Source organism: Dendropsophus ebraccatus, chromosome 14, assembly GCF_027789765.1.
Source record: "Dendropsophus ebraccatus isolate aDenEbr1 chromosome 14, aDenEbr1.pat, whole genome shotgun sequence".
NCBI lineage: Eukaryota > Metazoa > Chordata > Amphibia > Anura > Hylidae > Dendropsophus > Dendropsophus ebraccatus.
In genome coordinates, this window is record NC_091467.1 from 61,354,596 (window position 1) to 61,373,390 (window position 18,795).

At 43.8% G+C, this 18,795-nt stretch overlaps 1 protein-coding gene across 1 annotated transcript in view; it reads right to left on the reverse strand.

Annotated features, from left to right (window-relative positions):
* Positions 1-18,560, reverse strand: part of LOC138771893 (uncharacterized) — a 54,939-nt gene extending 36,379 nt beyond the window's left edge. The window contains exons 1-30 of the mRNA XM_069951895.1: positions 18,501-18,560; positions 17,459-17,487; positions 16,228-16,472; positions 15,372-15,515; positions 14,085-14,241; positions 13,969-13,996; positions 13,559-13,667; positions 12,947-13,039; positions 12,068-12,131; positions 10,480-10,578; positions 10,160-10,263; positions 9,702-9,840; positions 9,335-9,453; positions 7,367-7,516; positions 6,138-6,308; positions 5,708-6,017; positions 5,150-5,217; positions 4,897-4,984; positions 4,693-4,810; positions 4,340-4,463; positions 4,119-4,255; positions 3,757-4,012; positions 3,102-3,344; positions 2,776-2,952; positions 2,541-2,686; positions 2,315-2,405; positions 1,832-2,221; positions 748-874; positions 536-654; positions 188-384 (exon numbers count right to left, since the gene is read on the reverse strand). Of these exons, the coding sequence (XP_069807996.1) occupies positions 188-384; positions 536-654; positions 748-874; positions 1,832-2,221; positions 2,315-2,405; positions 2,541-2,686; positions 2,776-2,952; positions 3,102-3,344; positions 3,757-4,012; positions 4,119-4,255; positions 4,340-4,463; positions 4,693-4,810; positions 4,897-4,984; positions 5,150-5,217; positions 5,708-6,017; positions 6,138-6,308; positions 7,367-7,516; positions 9,335-9,453; positions 9,702-9,840; positions 10,160-10,263; positions 10,480-10,578; positions 12,068-12,131; positions 12,947-13,039; positions 13,559-13,667; positions 13,969-13,996; positions 14,085-14,241; positions 15,372-15,515; positions 16,228-16,431 (4,172 nt within the window). The 5' untranslated portion in view covers positions 16,432-16,472; positions 17,459-17,487; positions 18,501-18,560. The remainder of the gene's footprint in view (positions 1-187; positions 385-535; positions 655-747; positions 875-1,831; positions 2,222-2,314; positions 2,406-2,540; positions 2,687-2,775; positions 2,953-3,101; positions 3,345-3,756; positions 4,013-4,118; positions 4,256-4,339; positions 4,464-4,692; positions 4,811-4,896; positions 4,985-5,149; positions 5,218-5,707; positions 6,018-6,137; positions 6,309-7,366; positions 7,517-9,334; positions 9,454-9,701; positions 9,841-10,159; positions 10,264-10,479; positions 10,579-12,067; positions 12,132-12,946; positions 13,040-13,558; positions 13,668-13,968; positions 13,997-14,084; positions 14,242-15,371; positions 15,516-16,227; positions 16,473-17,458; positions 17,488-18,500) is intronic.
* Positions 18,561-18,795: the final 235 nt, after the last annotated feature.

Consider the following 18,795-nt stretch of genomic DNA (forward strand, 5'->3'; position numbering starts at 1 on the left):
TATCATGTATGTGTTCATGTTATAGTATATCATATTATTTAGATTATCTATTATCTCTATATTTAGATTGTCTATTATTTCTCTTAACTTTACTTCCATCATACACCATAAAGCAACCCTTATTTGAGCGAAAACAGTTTAATTACCTTAGCTGAGTATGGTAGCATTTGACCAGTAAGACACTTACTTGGCTTCTTCCAGCTCCTCTGTACGTTGGATGGCATCTGTCTCGTACTTTGTTCTCCATTGGGCAACTTCACCATTGGCCTTGGACAAAGCACGTTGAAGTTCAGCCTTTGCCTCTTGCTCCTCTTCATATTGTTCCCTCAACAAGTCACAGTCATGGCGGGAAGACTGTAAGCCGTGTGCAAGTGCGTTCTTCGCCTATAAAGAAAAAAAGCTGAACCTTACCACTGTTTCCTTAAAGGGGTTCTCTGCTTTGGAAAATTCCTACTTATTAGAAAAGTCATTGCATCATAGGCTTTAAACCCTCTTAATACCCAATACATTTTTAAGCTGCTTCTATATAACACACCTTGGTTTCTTCCTCCAATTGCCTCTTGAGCTCTTCAATTTGCTGTGTGAAGGCCTGTTTGCCTCTAGAGAGCTGAGAGATCAGTGAATCTCTTTCTTCCAGTTGGCGACTATATTCACCTATATAAAATATTTTTTTAATCATAGATGAAGTAACACTGGACATCGATTTACAGATTCTGAAATGCTACATAGCAACCATAATAGTCTCACCATTTTCAGTTTGTAGCCGGGCTCTTTGAGCACTAATATCATTAATATGTCTTTGGTGTTCTTCTTCTTTGGTCTTGAGTTCACTCAACTGGTCTTCAAGGGTTCGGCAGATTTTTTCAAAGTTGGCCTACACATAACACAGTGTAGCGTATTAGGCTGGGTTCACACCTAGTACTGTAGTCAGTATTTTAGACAAAGTTTAGAGTGAAACTGACACCAATAAGAATTTTTTTCTGTGGCCCCACCCCTGGATTTTAATAAAATATACTGAGCAAGTCACTGAAAAAAAAAACTATGTGCGAAAGAGGAATAGCTGGTCAACGTGTGTAGTCGTGATCACGTGTTGCATATGTTATTGATGTGAAGAATACAAGTATGAAATCTTAGATATTTATATAATTTAGATATTTAGATAATATTTGGCTCTCCTGACAAAGGAGTTGAAGGGGGTGACAGAGAAGCCCAGAGGAGGACAGGGGTATCTGAAAATACAGAGGAGGCTGGAGAGGAGAGGACAGAAGGAGCTGGAGGACAGAGGAGGATAGAGTAGTTTGCAGGGAATGAAAAAGCCTGAGGGAGGAAAGAGTTATCTTTAGAGTACTAAGGAGTCTGGAGAGGACAAATTAGTCTGAAGGTGAGCAGCAAAAGAGGACAGAGGTGTCTGAACAGGACAGAGGGGCCTTGAGCGAACAGAGAAGTCTGAAGGGAACAGAGGAGTCTGGAGGAGACAGAGGAATATAATGGAGGCAGGGAAGTTTGGAGGGTGCATAGTAATCTCTCCGATCCCTATTGAAAACAGATATACCCACAATCGAGTTTGCATATGTGTATTGGGTAAGTGGGAGGAAGACTTATTGAGCCCACTGCTGTTAAAGCTGTATAGGCATGTTCAGTTGCTGGTCTCTGGTACACAATAGTGATGACTGCTATGGCTGCCTGTTGTCCAGCTGTACCAGCTTGAACAAGGTATCATTGGTCACAATTCTGACTGGTAACTATAGATTGGACATCACATCATGGTGAAATATTTTAAAAATATTCCTTGATTATTCTGACAGTAATTTGGATTTAACTATTGTGCTACCTTTGCTTTGGAGACAGATTCCAAGTTGCTGGCAAGGTCATCGATCTCCATCTTGAATTCACTCTTCTCCTTTTCCAGTTTCTGTTTGACCCGCTGCAGATTATCAATTTGTTCCCCAAGCTCAGCTGTACTATCAGCATGCTTCTTGCGAAGAGCGGCGGCAGTGGCTTCATGTTGTAAGGTGGCTTCTTCCAGGTCGCGTCGCATCTTCTGGAATTCAGCCTCACGCTTCTTGTTCATCTCAATCTGGACTGAGGTTGCTCCACCAGCTTCTTCCAGACGCTCGCTGATCTCCTCAAGCTCTCTTGAGAGGTCAGAACGTTGCTTCTCAGCCTTGGCCCGAGCTGCACGTTCTGCCTCAATTTCTTCCTCCAGTTCCTCAATACGAGCCTTGGAATTGAAGAAAAACAAACAATTCCAATAAAAAGTCTTGCCCCAGTGATTTTATTAGACAATGGCATAGTGTATTATAACCAACTGTACCTGCAATTCTTTAATCTTCTTCTGTAACTGAGCACCAAGTGCCTGTTCATCCTCAATTTTGCTTGCAAATTGGCTCATTTCAAAATCTTTCCTAGAATGAAATTGTATACGGGTTAGATTTATCTTATGACTAGTAGATCCTCTCATGACCCCCATCAATATAAGGCTATACAGGGCTATGATGACCATGGTCTTTTCAGAGATCATGTTATAGGTGGACACTCACTTTTTAAGTCTTTCATCCAGCTGCTGCCTATCATTTTCTAGATCCATTATGGTTTCTTGGGCTAATTTAAGGTCACCCTCCAGTTTTCTCTTGGATCTTTCCAGGTCTATGCGCAGTTTCTTCTCTTGTTCCAGGGATCCCTCAAGCTAGAAAAAAAGGCAAGTTAGTCTTACCAAAGCAACTTTATATTCTTAGCTATAGTACAGTATATAATTGTAAGACTCAAACTACTTACATCATCCACTTGCTGCTCAAGCTTGGTCTTTGCTTTGGTCAGAGTGTTTACTTTGTCTTCTTCTGCCTGAAGATCATCAAGAGTTTGTTGGTGGGCTTCTTGCAGAGCTTTCTTTTCTTTGGTCAGTTTGGCAATGTTCTCATCCAATACAGCCATCTCTTCTGTAAGGTTTTTAACCTTTTTGAGAAGAAAGAAAAGAAGATAATTCCATCATTGATTCATATTGGTAATTATGTCAAACATTATGTCAACTATGATGTCCATCAAAGCTGAGTCTTGTGAAGAATAAAACCTAGAACAAACAATTTTGACAGTGGATTGCTTGCCTTGTTTTCTGTGGCATGTTTTTCTTTCTCAACTTTGGCCAGTGTCAACTCAAGGTCGTCAATGTCTTTCTTCAGCTCGGAGCACTCATCTTCCAGTTTCCTTTTCTTGGCCGTGAGTTCGGCGTTGGACTCTTCCTCATCCTCCAGCCTCTCATTCAGTTCCTTGATCTTGGCCTCCAGTTGGATCTTGCTCTTGATCAGCTGATCACACCTCTCCTCTGCATCTGCCAAGTTCTCTGTTTCCTGGTGGTTATTAAAGAGTTGACAGCTATTACAGCACACAGGGGATGCTAAAATTAAAGCAAAGTCCATCTTGCCCTGTTTTCCACCCCGGCTGTCACCTCCTCCCATCACAGTAAGTTTATGCTTACGACCCCCCACCCCTGAGTTCTCCATTCTTGTGGCACCTGTGTATCTTGGGCATACAAACAATTGGTTCACAAAAGGGTTTATTCTAGAGGTCTAGGTCACCTACAGAGCCAACCTGTGTACACTCAGAACATAATCTCTCTACAAATATTTACCTGTTCATTACCAATGGCCCCGGCTCTACCCAATGATAACAACAGATGCTACACTTGAGGCTTGATGTGAAAATAAAATTATATGAAAATAAAAGTGTCGTTTGAGGTATCTGACATCTGTTTAGACTCACAGATTGGACTTGGAGATTCAGGTCATTCTTCTCTTGGACAATTTTCACCATCTTCTCTTCCAGCTCCTTTCTCTTGGCTTCTGACTTGGCCAGAGCCTCCTTTGTCTTCTCAAATTCTTCTTTCATGTTAGCCATCTCTTTCTCAGACTCAGCACTCTTCAAAAGAGGCTTAATTTTGAAGTAAAGCTTCATCCATGGCCATGTTTTGACATTCATAAATGCACGGATGTTATACTGAATAGAGAAGATTGCTTCCCTACAAGTAAAGACACAGGAATTAAGATATATAATAATAATAATAATAATAATAATAATAAACATACTAAATTTCACAAAGCCCATAGAACTGATTAACTTAATACCTCCTTTCCATCATCTTCTTGAATTCTACTCTCATGAGATATGCCCTGCACATAGCTTGAGTACGGGTGATGATTTGGGCCAATCTGTCATCTCGCATCTCCTCCAGTGTCCCCAGCAGACCAGCTTTGAAGAATACCTTAAGATATGGTCCATATAACATTATAATACATAGATGAATGAGTAACATGTGTTAACAATATATGAAGATACAAATATTCACCTTTGTGTGGCCAAATCTGTATTGTGTGTGGTCAATGTCAATAGACCCAAGAAGTTTCTCTGAAGCTTTCTTGCTGTCAATGAACTGACCTTCCGGGATAGCACTGGCATTTAAGATCTTGTATCTATCAAAATATATGGTTGGGTTGAAAATGTTTGAAAAAATTATTTCATACGATGGTCATCAAAGTTAAAGGAAAGTGATTGGGTGGAAAGTAGAATTTGGAAGGAACTCCTAGGTGACACTTATACAACAAAATAACGCATCAGCTTAGCGGCTGAGTGGGAACTAGACCAATGTAATATAATAATTCAGTGTCGGGGTAATATACATGCATTATTAGTGACATATACCTCTGCTTGAAGTCACCGTACAGGATTCTGCTTGGGAAGCCCTTTCTGCAAATCCTGATTCCCTCCAGTACACCATTACAACGCAGCTGATGCAACACCAGCTCGTGTTCCATTGCACCTTTTAGGGAAGAATGTCTTGGCCATTAGGAGATGAGTGTGATACAACTTTTTAAAGATTTCATACCAAGTCTTTGTGGATTTTACCTGGAGTTTTTGTCTCATTGGGGATGATGCATCGTACAAAGTGAGGGTGAGTTGTCCTAAGATTGGTCATCAGTTTGTTCAAGTTCTCCTATAAAATGAGAAGTCAGTAAAACCAGTTATTATGTGGCATGAACTAATATCACCACATTTTATATTTCCTGTGTAAATGTATGAAATTGTTATCAAAGACTGAGCCAAGGAGAAGATATGAAAACCTATAGTAAATTTTGTATCGTGTAATATGGCCACATACCCTGAAAAGAGCAGATACTGTCTGGAAAGAGGAACCCTTCTTTTTGCCACCTTTCTTACTACCGCCCTCTGGGGGTAAAAAAAGAATTATTTCAGCTATGTCTACTATTGACCTTACATACATTTAAAGTCCATAGACCAAGCCTTAGCTTTATCTGCACTAAAGGCTATTTTGCACGGTCCAATCATTGGGTAAATGAATGTTTCTTGAAATACCATCGCCATCAATCAGCCAACAAATGAGAAAACATTACTTCACTGGCTGATTAGATCTTCTGTCTTGCCTATTCAATGCATCATTGTTGGCTGTACATTACATCGCATGGCAATGTGCAGCCAACAATAATGCAATGAATGGATTGCATTAACAATCGTGTGGCTAGGTTGCATGAGTGATCTTGCCTTGTAAATCACACCAAAAGTGTGGCGATCACAGAAATTGGTGCTTGCCTGCTGCAGCCTGTAGGTCCATGTAAAAAGTATTTTGGTTTAAAAACGACTTTGCCATTTACTAATAAAGAATATGTTTTTAGTCAGTGTCTTCCAATGTTCAATTCACCTGCTTCATTTGCTGCATAGCTGGAGAAGAGGTAGGACAAGGTTTTCATAGAAGACTTCTGGTAGAGCCCAATGACAGTCTCATTCAGTGGATCCTTGTTCTTGTCTAGCCAGCCACTGATGTTGTAGTCCACAGTGCCAGCATAGTGGACCAGAGAGAAGTGAGCCTCGGCTTTGCCTTTGGCTGGTTTTGGCTTCTGGAAGTTGTTGGACTTGCCCAGATGTTGATCATACAGCTTGTTCTTGAAGGATGTGTCTGTTGCCTTGGGGAACATGCACTCCTCTTCAAGGATGGAGAAGATGCCCATTGGCTATAAAAAAAAAAAATATGGAGTATGGGTTTAAGCAGTACTTTATTATTACTTTGGAAAAAAAAGTGTTTTGTTCTTAAGATGACCAAATGTATATAAGAACATAAGACAAAAAAATACCTTCTCAATGAGCTCAATACAAGCAGCCAAGTCCATGCCGAAGTCGATGAACTCCCACTCAATTCCTTCCTTCTTGTACTCCTCTTGTTCCAGCACAAACATGTGGTGGTTGAAGAACTGTTGCAGCTTCTCGTTGGTGAAGTTGATGCAGAGTTGTTCCAAGCTGTTGAACTGTAGATATGTATAGTCAGTAAGAAGATCAGTGGTCAATCTCATCCAAGGTATGGTCATGTCACATAGAATAAGGTGCAAGCAGAACACAAGTGTTGCTAGATGCCCAAGTACTAACATGTAACTAAAGTGGCGGACAAGGCACTACCCCACACAATGTGACGTAAAAAATGAATAAGTATGCTGTAAATTAGTTAGGGTGCTCAAACCGAATTGGCATGAAATACCTAGAATCAGACCTCACAAACAAAAGCATGCCAAATAGTATCGGTAGCACATCCAAGACCAAATATAAACTAAATGAATGCATATATGGTATAACAAAATATATTTTATTGGTACACAACAACAAGTGGGACATATAGATTAAAAACACTTAAAAATGTACAACCAATCAGACAAAGTACCATGTATGATAAACAGGCACAAGGACAAGCTGATAATTACAAGTAAACAGGATCCCCGCTGATGTTTGGTCATGTAAAGTGCAATAGACACAAGTACAAGAAAGAGATGCAAGGTAAGTATAAAAGGGCCGTAGCCCATAGAGAGTATATCACCAGACCAGAGGATCTATTATCAGCGTCCACAGAACCCCACGCGTTCCGTCCCCGCTTGGGACTTTCTCAAGGGACTTTCTCAACCCTTGAGAAAGTCCCAAGCGGGGACGGAACGCGTGGGGTTCTGTGGACGCTGATAATAGATCCTCTGGTCTGGTGATATACTCTCTATGGGCTACGGCCCTTTTATACTTACCTTGCATCTCTTTCTTGTACTTGTGTCTATTGCACTTTACATGACCAAACATCAGCGGGGATCCTGTTTACTTGTAATTATCAGCTTGTCCTTGTGCCTGTTTATCATACATGGTACTTTGTCTGATTGGTTGTACATTTTTAAGTGTTTTTAATCTATATGTCCCACTTGTTGTTGTGTACCAATAAAATATATTTTGTTATACCATATATGCATTCATTTAGTTTATATTTGGTCTTGGATGTGCTACCGATACTATTTGGCATGCTTTTGTTTGTGAGGTCAGATGCCCAAGTACTTACATCAAAGATCTCAAAGCCAGCGATATCCAGTACACCAATGAAGAACTGTCTTGGCTGCTTGGTGTCCAGCTGTTCATTGATGCGTGTTACCATCCATAAGAACATCTTCTCATAGACGGCCTTTCCCAAGGCACCAACATTGTTGTATACCTGGATAATAAAGCAAAGACCAAAATCAACATGCGACAAGTCAACCTTAGAGGCTCCTTTCAGTAGGTCATACAGCACACACAATTACGTATAATGGATTATCGGCAATGCAAGTAAAATTATGAGCAGTCAACTTTACTTTGAATCCTTGTAAACCCAAGAAAATCTCAATTTAATCAACTGTATATCAAAAGGGTCAAAGACTGGACCATCACAGGACCACTATCACAGGAGAGAACAAAGAAGTCTCCATAGGACCAAGGAGTCTGAAGGGGGACAGAGGAGTTTGGAGAAAACAGAGAAATCTAGGGTGGGTCGGGGAGTCTAGAAAAGAATAGTGGGATATGGGGGAACAGAAGAGTCTAGAGTGGAACACATGGGTCTAGAGGGGGACAGAGGAGTCTTGATGGGTACAGGGGGGTCTGGGGGAACAGAGAAATCTGGAGGGAATAGAGGAGGCTGGAGCGACCTAAGAATCTAGTAGCAACCTTTTCCCCTCATCTTATTGCCTCGCCTTGCCTGATCCCAGCCTCTGATCCTCTGCCAGGCTAGTCCAGCCCTGGTCATGAACACAGTGGCGTAGCCACCGTGGTCGCAGGGGTCGCCGCTGCGACCTGGCCCGGCGTCGAGGGGGGCCCGCGCCCAACAATCTATCCCCTGCTCCCGGCCGTCCTCCGCCGCGGGTTCCCGTCGCACTGATCACCCTTGTGACCGCAAGCATTCTTTCGCTTGCGGTCATAAGAGTCAGTGTCAAATGGGCCCCCGGCGATGCTCAGCTTCCCAGTGGTGTCCCCGGCATTCCCAGGCAGCATAGGCACCAGGGAGCTGTGTGCACCGGAGTTGTTACTTCCGGGTCAGGGAGCGCGTCGCTCCCTGACCCGGAAGTAAGAGCCCCGGCAGCGCACACTGAGCTCTCTTGTGCATATGCTGCCCGGGAATGCCGGGGACACCACTGGGAAGCTGAGCATCGCCGGGGGCCGTCCGACACCTCAGAAGAATAGAAGAGAAGGGAGCTGCGACGGGGGAGCGAGGTGTTAGGTGAGTTTTTTTTTCTTTGTTTTTATCTGCTTTTCAGGTGACAAATATAAGGACAACACAGGCAATCTACAAGGGGGGTGGCAACAAAAGGGGGGCATGTATAGGGGAACAACACAGTGAGGGCATCTACATGGGGGGCAGTATAAGGGGGGCAACAGAGAGGGGCCATCTATAAGGGGGGGCATCAATATGGGGGACAACATAAGGGGGGCATGTATAAGGGGGCAACACAGAGGGGCCAGCTATAAGGGGGGGGGCAACATAAGGAGGACAACATAGAGGAGCCATCTGTAAGGGGGGCAACACAGGGGGCTAAAAGGGAGGGGGGCAACATAAGTGGTCCATCTACAAGGGGGGGCAACATAAGGGGAACAACACAGGAAGGCATCTATAGGGGGGGGCAACATAAGGGGGCCATCTATAAGGGGAGGCCTTGTAAGGAGGGCATCTATAAGGGTGACATCACAGGGGGCCATCTAAAATGGGGGCAGAGGGGGACAACACAGGGGGCATCTTTAAGGGGGAATACACAGAAATGGTATAATATTTCCTATATACTGGTATTATTGGTAATATCTGCCTCTAGCTATTATCTATGTATCGCATCGCTTGGTCGAGGAACGGGGGGGGGGGGGCAAGTTGAACTCTTGCACCAGGGCCCAAGGGACATTAGCTACGCCCCTGCATGAACATGTACATAACAGGACACCATCCTGCTGTCATGGTGTATTTGTATACCTGTGACTACCCACCACAACCATTGGCCAGAGGGGCACTCACCTGCTGCACAGTCTGGCCTTTGGTGACATATTCATTTCCGACTTTAACTCTGGGATAGCAAAGGGCTTTCAGAAGATCTGCAGAGTTCAGGTTCATCAAGTAGGCACACTTGTCGGCAACTGGGAGGAAAATAATGTAAAAAATAATATAATGTAATGTAATAATAATATAAAACAAGTGATAGATAAAACGTTGACGACAGCAATCCATTCTTATACTATAAGGTAAATTGGGTTAACAATTTTTTTAATTATAAGGCTATAGAATGTTATTCCCATAGAATGTGTAGATTATTTTGTGAGTCTATATGGGCTCATTGAGTTTCTCTGATTCACCCCCCCCCCCCCATGACCCTCTCCCCCCTCACCTTCTGTGCCGTCAGGCTCGGCCTGCTCCTCTCTTTGCTTCTGCTTGAACTTCATGTTACCGTAGTGCATTACCGCACCTGTCAGCTTGTAAATGGAGACCTTTTCATCAGCTGTGAATCCCAGAATATCGATAGCACTCTGCGGATTAAGAAATCACCGTCACTTACCCCTTTGTCCTGGATATGTCTGTTACATCAGAAGGTTTTTTTATATTCCTTCTGGAGGCCTCGAACTGTCCTTGTATTACATAGTCAGTCACTCATTTGAATGGCCACCCTGCAATACCACATTTCTCCTGCAGAGGTCACTGCAGAGGAAAATGCCTGGCTGACATATAAGCAGCTGACAGCCATATTGGCCACTCTTTTAACAGATATTACAGGTACAAATAACAGATATTAAACACTGTAACACTATAAAACGGAGAAATGATAGCACCCATGGTTTTCACACTTACATCAGTGGCCATCAACTCTTCAGTATCATCAATGCTAGCCACAGTAATTTCACCTTGGCTGACAAATGGGAAGTCGTAGGGGTTTGTTGTGATCAAAAGCATGTCTGGGGGTGGGAAAAATATATATATGTAGGTATAAAGATATATAAAGATAGCTGTGAAAAATAATGAATAAAAAATAAAATAAAAAACTAGAAAAAACTAAAAGGCCACCAGAGGCCATGTATGGAGGCTTCATATGAGGTCACTGTTGCCTTATAAGATGACCTTCCTGCTCCCTCATATAACTAGACAAGCTGTGTGTATGTATTTCCCCTCACCGATCAGCTCAGGCTTCTTGTTGGACATGATCTGGTAGAAGATGTGGTAGCTCCTCTCGGCTTTCAGCTGGAAAGTCACCCTGGATTTCTCCAGCAGATCTGAAAACATTGAAACAGCATAATGAGAAAAACACAACAAAAAAATTGTAAAACAATTCTGAATAAAAATCCTCATCTGTCCGCACCACTTGCAGTTTTTAGAATGTTTAGGCAAAAACCTTCCGAAACCAATTTATTACAGGTAGACACATTTACATACGTGACCTCTTGGTTACTTACTTCAGACCTACACTTTGCACCAAGATTTTGTAAGATATGCCTCCTTTTATCTAAGACACACCACCTCCATCCCTCTGAGACACCTCTAAGATCCCTCTAAGGGTACTATTACACAAATCAATTTTTCAACAATCAGCGATTAACGATCTCACACGACCGCTATGGCGAACGACCTGAAATCTCTTACCCAATTACACGGAACAATGATCGTTACTTATGATCATTCTTGCGGTTGTCTTGCCGTCTCTATTGCGTTCGTCGCTACTGCGAACGACTGAACGACGTTTTACTCCATGCGAACTATCAATGATAAAAATCGGTCCAAACTCTATCAAACTACTAATGATTTCTCGTTGGTCATTTCAGCGTTGTCTGCTATTACACTAAACGATTATTGTTCAAATCGATCTAACAATTTTTTGAAGGATAATCGTCCTGTGTTATAAGGCCCTAAGACTTGCCCCATCCCTCTTAGACATATCCCATCCCTCTAAGACATGTCACATCCCTCTAAGACACACCCCATACTTCAAAGTCATGCTTAACCCCTAGATATAGATTAGATATACCCCATTCCTCTAACACGTCCCATCCTGCTAAGACATATCTCATCCCTCTAACAAATGCCCCATCCCTCTAAGACAGATCCCATCCCTCTAAGACAAGCCCCATCCCTCTAACACAGGCCCCATCCTTCTAAGACATTCCCCATCCCTCTAAGACATGGCCTATCCCTCTAACACTGGCCTCATCCCTCTAAAACATGGCCTATCCCTCTAACACTGGCCCCATCCTTCTAAGACATGGCCTATCCCTCTAACACTGGCCCCATCCTTCTAAGACATGGCCTATCCCTCTAACACTGGCCCCATCCTTCTAAGACATGGCCTATTCCTCTAACACTGGCCCCATCCTTCTAAGACATGGCCTATCCCTCTAAAACTGGCCCCATCCTTCTAAGACATGGCCTATCCTTCTAACACTGGCCCCATCCTTCTAAGACATGGCCTATCCCTCTAAAACTGGCCCCATCCTTCTAAGACATGGCCTATCCCTCTAACACTGGCTCCATCCTTCTAAGACATGGCCATGAACCACCACCAATAGATGTCTTTTGTTCAGAAAGAGACAAGCCGCAGTGAAAGCGCTCTTGTCCCCCCTTTCTCATAGACAACACAGGAACGCTCAGCCGGGTCGAACACACTGACCGCCATCAGTTTTTGAGGGTGTACGGCCACCTTTAATCAAAAAACAGATTTGTCTATTTCTTGGCCCACAATGAGCACAAAAATTCCCATTTCCCACTTACAAGTTTCAATATCAGCAGAAGACAGTTTTCCAGTGGTGCCAAAATGGATTCTGATGAATTTACCCTAAAATCCAGAAGAGGAAAACAATAGTCATCAGAGCAGAGAGCCGGATGGAGGAAAAGAGCAAAAATAATAAAATAAATAACAGAAAATAATAACAGTATAATAACAACACAAAAACATACTACTACTAATAATAATATGCTCATTGACATGCTCTGATAGAAATGTCAGACCGCTGCCCCTCAGGCAGATATATAATGATACAGATGAGGTCTGATCACACAAGAGGACATCATAGTGCTTCCCCTGCCACCCTATACTAAGGGCCACATTTATCATCCGGCGGACGGATGATTTTTGGCGGAAAGTGCCGATTTGCGTATTATTTTATACGCAAATGGCCGATTTGCGAATAAAATAATCGCAAATCGGCACTTTCCGCCGAGTACGCCAGGGGGCGGAAAGGGGGCGGAAAGTAGGCGGGAAGTGGGCGGAACGGAGGGCGCGGACTCAGAGTCCGCGCGATTTATCATCCGTTCCGCCCAAATGTACGCCGAAAACCTACTCCAGTCCTCAGCTGGCGTAGGTTTTCGGCGGTGCGCACCGGCGCGCACAGGATTTATGTACAGGCAGTCCGCCTCTACATAAATCCCCGTACCGCCGGAGCTGCGGGGGCATTTTTAAGTCCGGCGTAAAAAACGCCGGACTTAATAAATGCCTCCCTTAGTCTCTCAGAGGCTACTTCTGGGTAGTGTTCCTCTTGGTGAGAGATCAGTGGCTGCTAGACATGTCTCTTTATACTGTATATACTGCTGTCATATTGTATTACTTTTTTTTCTAATTATTCTGGAACATTTGGAGAGATTGAAACTCACAAAACGGGAGGAGTTGTCATTCCTGACGGTCTTGGCATTACCAAAAGCTTCTAGCAAAGGGTTAGCCTGGATAATCTGATCCTCTAGAGTCCCCTGTTAAAGTAGAAGCAAAGACCTGATATTAGTGCTGACAGATAGATAGATAGATAGATAGATAGATAGATAGATAGATAGATAGATAGATAAACAGACAGATAGGAGATAGATAGATAGATAGATAGATAGATAGATAGATGAGAAGTAGGAGTCGCACTTCTTAGTGGATGTAGCGGGTGCTGCAGAATGTAAGTCCCTTGGCTGGAGGGATCCCCAGGTACAAAACGAAAGTTCCAAGCACTCCAGCATAAGTGAAAAAGTAGTGGTTTATTGCAAGGTGCAAAAAATACAAAGATGCAACGTTTCGATTCCCTCTCAGAATTGCTTGAGAACGATTCTGAGAGGGAATCGAAACGTTGCATCTTTGTATTTTTTGCACCTTGCAAATAAACCACTACTTTTTCACTTATGCTGGAGTGCTTGGAACTTTCGTTTTGTAGATAGATAGATAGATAGATAGATAGATAGATAGGAGATAGATAGATAATATATATATAAATATACAGGTAGACTGACCTTGTTCTTGGAAGCTTCCTCTTTCTTTTTGTCACCCACTGCTGCAATTGTTGCAAAGTACTGGATGACACGTTTGGTGTTCACAGTCTTCCCAGCACCGGATTCTCCACTGGGGGTCAAAACAATAAAATGATCTTTATTCCATGTTGGACTTGGACAGGGTCATGTGACTGGGATATGGAGTTTTCCATGTCATGGGATGCTTCATGGAAAAAGTGTATGCAAAGTAGCTCAACTCCAGAGGAAAAAGAACTCGCTCCACACTGCCACCTACTGGGGGTCCAACCCTTAAAGGGCCTAAAAACATGATTAAGGATGATATGCTAAGCCAGAGGGTCACTCAACTGTAGAGGGCAGTGTTAGGGCTCTTCCTATTAAAAAGCAATAAGAAGCTTAGGAGTCATACGTACGTGATCAGGATAGACTGGTTCTCACGATCTGTGGAGAAAGAAGAGACAGCTCTTCAGTCATTGAGCCCAGACTGCTCCTGATCGCCCCACTACCCACTATTCATCTGACTCCTCACCAGTCAACATGAACTGATAGGCGTTATCAGAGATGGAGAAGATGTGTGGGGGGGCCTCCTGACGCTTCTTGCCTCGGTAGGCATTCACCACCTCGGGGTTGTACACGGGCAGCCACTTGTAGGGGTTCACGGTGACGCAGAACAGACCTGAATATGTCTGCGGCCAAAGAGGAAGAACAAGGGTCAAGTAGTGGGATAGGTATCACTGTCCGCCATGTAACAGGCATCAAGGAACCCCCATGTGCCATGTATAACCACCAGCCATGTAAGGGGCATCAAGGAACCCTCATGTATCACCACCAACCATGTAAAGGGTATCAAGGAACCCTCATGTATCACCACCAGCTATGTAATGGGCATCAAGGAACCCGCATGTATAACCACCAACCATGTAAAGGGTATCAAGGAACCCTCATGTATCACCACCAGCCATGTAATGGGCATCAAGGAACCCTCATGTATCACCACCAGCCATGTAAGGGGCATCAAGGAACCCTCATGTATCACCACCAGCCATGTAATGGGCATCAAGGAACCCTCATGTATCACCACCATCCATGTAATGGGCATCAAGGAACCCTCATGTATCACCACCATCCATGTAATGGGCATCAAGGAACCCTCATGTATCACCACCAACCATGTAAAGGGTATCAAGGAACCCTCATGTATCACCACCAGCTATGTAATGGGCATCAAGGAACCCGCATGTATAACCACCAACCATGTAAAGGGTATCAAGGAACCCTCATGTATCACCACCAGCCATGTAATGGGCATCAAGGAACCCTCATGTATCACCACCAGCCATGTAATGGGCATCAAGGAACCCTCATGTATCACCACCAGCCATGTAAGGGGCATCAAGGAACCCTCATGTATCACCACCAGCCATGTAATGGGCATCAAGGAACCCTCATGTATCACCACCAACCATGTAAAAGGTATCAAGGAACCCTCATGTATCACCACCAGCTATGTAATGGGCATCAAGGAACCCTCATGTATCACCACCATCCATGTAATGGGCATCAAGGAACCCTCATGTATCACCACCAGCCATGTAAGGGGTATCAAGGAACTGTCATGTATAAATATCCACCATGGAAGGGGCATAAGGGAATCACCCAGTATCAACGCCCACCATGAAATGTGGAAATAATGGAACCACCATGTATCACCAACAGCTACTGTATGTAAGCAGCATCAAGGCACCGCTATGTGCCCAGACACAGACTGCTCCTGCCCAGAGATCTCACGGCCCCCGATGTAGTGCAGCACACTTACGTAGATCATCCAGGCCGCATAACGCTCTTTGAGGTTATACAACACGGCTGGCTCATTCAGGTGAGTCATCATCGCCATGTCTTCAATTTTATCATATTTTGGGGGGTTCATGGGGAAGATTTGGTCATCCTTCACTGTTACAGTCTGAGGATAATATAAAAGAACAATTTAAGCTCATCTCTGTCCTGTACCCCAAGTGTCAGCGTGTCATTATCCTGTACCCCAAGTGTCAGCGTGTCATTATCCTGTACCCCAAGTGTCAGCGTGTCATTATCCTGTACCCCAAGTGTCACTATGCTTTACCCCAAGTCACAGCATGTTATTAACCTGTACCTCAAGTGTCAGCGTGTAACTATCCTGTACCCCAAGTGTCAGCGTGTCATTATCGTGTACCCCATTGTCAGCGTGTAACTATCCTGTACCCCAAGTGTAAACGTGTCATTATCCTTTACCCCAAGTGTCAGCATGTAACTATCCTGTACCCCAAGTGTCAGTGTGCCATTATCCTGTACCCCAAGTGTCACTATCCTTTACCCCAAGTGTCAGTGTGTCACTATCCTGTACCCCATTGTCAGCATGTCACTATCCTGTACCCCAAGTGTCAGCGTGTCACTATCCTGTACCCCATTGTCAGCTTGTTAATATCCTTTACCCCAAGTGTCAGCGTTTCATTATCCTGTACCCCAAGTGTCAGTGTGTCATTACCATGTACCCCAAGTGTCATTACCCTGTACCCCAAGTGTCAGCGTGTCATTATCCTGTACCCCAAGTGTCATTATCCTGTACCCCAAGTGTGTCACTGTCCTGTACCCCTGAGTGTTATTGCAGCTATCACCCTTGTCTATGGGCTGGGTACCTGTCCACCTTCCGTTTTGACCGTGGCTTTGCCCCCATCCTTGCTGACCAGCGTGCCCTTCACATAGGATTCCTTGGCATCCACAACAAACATGGAAGTCTTTGCATCAAACGGTTTGTTCTGGGCCTCAATCCGCTCCTTCTCAGTTTTCCTGAGAAACTGAGCGGCAGTTCCAAAGACCGCCATCTCCGCATCCGAACTCATGGCTGCGGTCTACAAGAGGCTGCTGACAGGTGAAGCAAGTGCTGATGGGAGGAATACAAGGAGAGGAGATGGTTACATGGTTATACGTTATAATAAAACATTTAGCTTATCAATGTGTCACAGCAGCACAGAGGATTTCAGAAAATAAAGCGGCTTTTCAGGGATAGAAAACAGGACCTGCTTCACCCCAGAAACAGCGCCCCTCCTGTCCAGGAATTACCAAGTCGACCGAACTACAATACTAGAATCTGCCCAATGACCGTGGTGGCGCTATAGACTCTTATCGTGCCAAATCTATTATAAATATTTCTTGCAATTTCTTGTAATTCAACCAATGGTGGGCAATTTCTTTGGCAGCCATGTCCCTGGGATCTAGTTATGGCAAACAGTAGTCCCTGGAGGTTCAGTGTCACATCCAAGACCTGGCCCAGTGGACTGGAAGGCACAGAAAACCACCAAGCACTGGCCTATAGCGCCGCCGCCATTCATTGTGAAGGAAGGATGCTGAGCAGATATATAGCACAGACATCTATCCGCACACAGGACAGAGATGCGGCCACCACTGTCTCCAAGCCAGAAAGGAAAGAGTCAGAAAAAGATAATGACAAGAATGAGATTCGAGCTTCATCCACCCTCCGGCCCTGGGGCCAAATAATACGCAGTGTCTCCCATCCTGGAATGTGTCAGCTGTCAGTATTCACCACCATCCGCCTGCCCAAACCCAGCACACATGTACTGTACAACGCCTATATACTCATGTACATCTCCTCATGAGATAGCTGTATACTCCGTCACAGCTCTATATATACTCATCGCCACATAGAAATAGCTGTATACTCCCTCACAGATCTATATACTCATCACCACATAGAAATAGCTGTATACTCCATCACAGGTCCATATACTCATGTACACTGCCTCAAGGAAATAGCTGTATACTCCATCACAGGTCTATATACTCATGTACACTGCCTCAAGGAAATAGCTGTATACTCCATCACAGGTCTATATACTGATGCATCCTTACCTGAGTGGGACTCAGAAGACTGGACAGACCTGGAAAACAAAGAGAATCATGAAGCGATACAGTGTATCACAGAATAGTAGAGATACATTGTATCCCAGAGTGTATCACAGAATAGTAGAGATACATTGTATCCCAGAGTGTATCACAGAATAGTAGAGATACATTGTATCCCAGAGTGTATCACAGAATAGTAGAGATACATTGTATCCCAGAGTGTATCACAGAATAATAGAGATACATTGTATCCCAGAGTGTATCACAGAATAGTAGAGATACAGTGTATCACAGAATAGTAGAGATACAGTGTATCCCAGAGTGCATCACGGAATAGTAGAGATACAGTGTATCCCAGGGTATAAAAGAATAGTAGAGATACAGTGTATCCCAGAGTGTATCACAGAATAATAGAGATACATTGTATCCCAGAGTGTATCACAGAATAGTAGAGATACATTGTATCCCAGAGTGTATCACAGAATAGTAGAGATACAGTGTATCCAAGAGTGCATCACAGAATAGTAGAGATACAGTGTATCCCAGGGTATAAAAGAATAGTAGAGATACAGTGTATCCCAGTGTGTATCACAGAATAGTAGAGATACATTGTATCCCAGAGTGTATCACAGAATAGTAGAGATACAGTGTATCACAGAATAGTAGAGATACAGTGTATCCAAGAGTGCATCACAGAATAGTAGAGATACAGTGTATCCCAGAGTGTATCACAGAATAGTAGAGATACAGTGTATCCCAGGGTATTAAAGAATAGTAGAGATACAGTGTATCCCAGTGTGTATCACAGAATAGTAGAGATACAGTGTATCCAAGAGTGTATCACAGAATAGTAAAAATACAATGTATCCCAGAGTGTATCACAGAATAGTAGAGATACAGTGTATCACAGAATAGTAGAGACACAGTGTATCCAAGAGTGCATCACAGAATAGTAGAGATACAGTGTATCTCAGAGTGTATCCCAGCTTCCTGTATCTCAGAGTGTATCCCAGCTTCCTGTATCTCAGCATCCCTCCTCACCACCTACCTGGGTATCAGAACAGGAGGGACAGGGAGCTGTCGGGAGTTCTGACACTTTATAGTGAGGGGCTTAGTGATCTCAGAGGGGACGTCCCCCCATAATCCCGTCCATCCTGCCCCGGCCCCCCGGTTATATTTAGAGATGATTTTTCCCCTAAAAATAATCGTACCAGGTGAATGAGGAGGAGCAGCCATTGTGCCCTTTACCGGCCGTGGGGCCGACTCCCATAGTCCACATAGTTGTGTAACTGGATCCCGAGCCATTCTGTGCGAGACCCAGCCAAGACAAGGCTGAGGAGGCA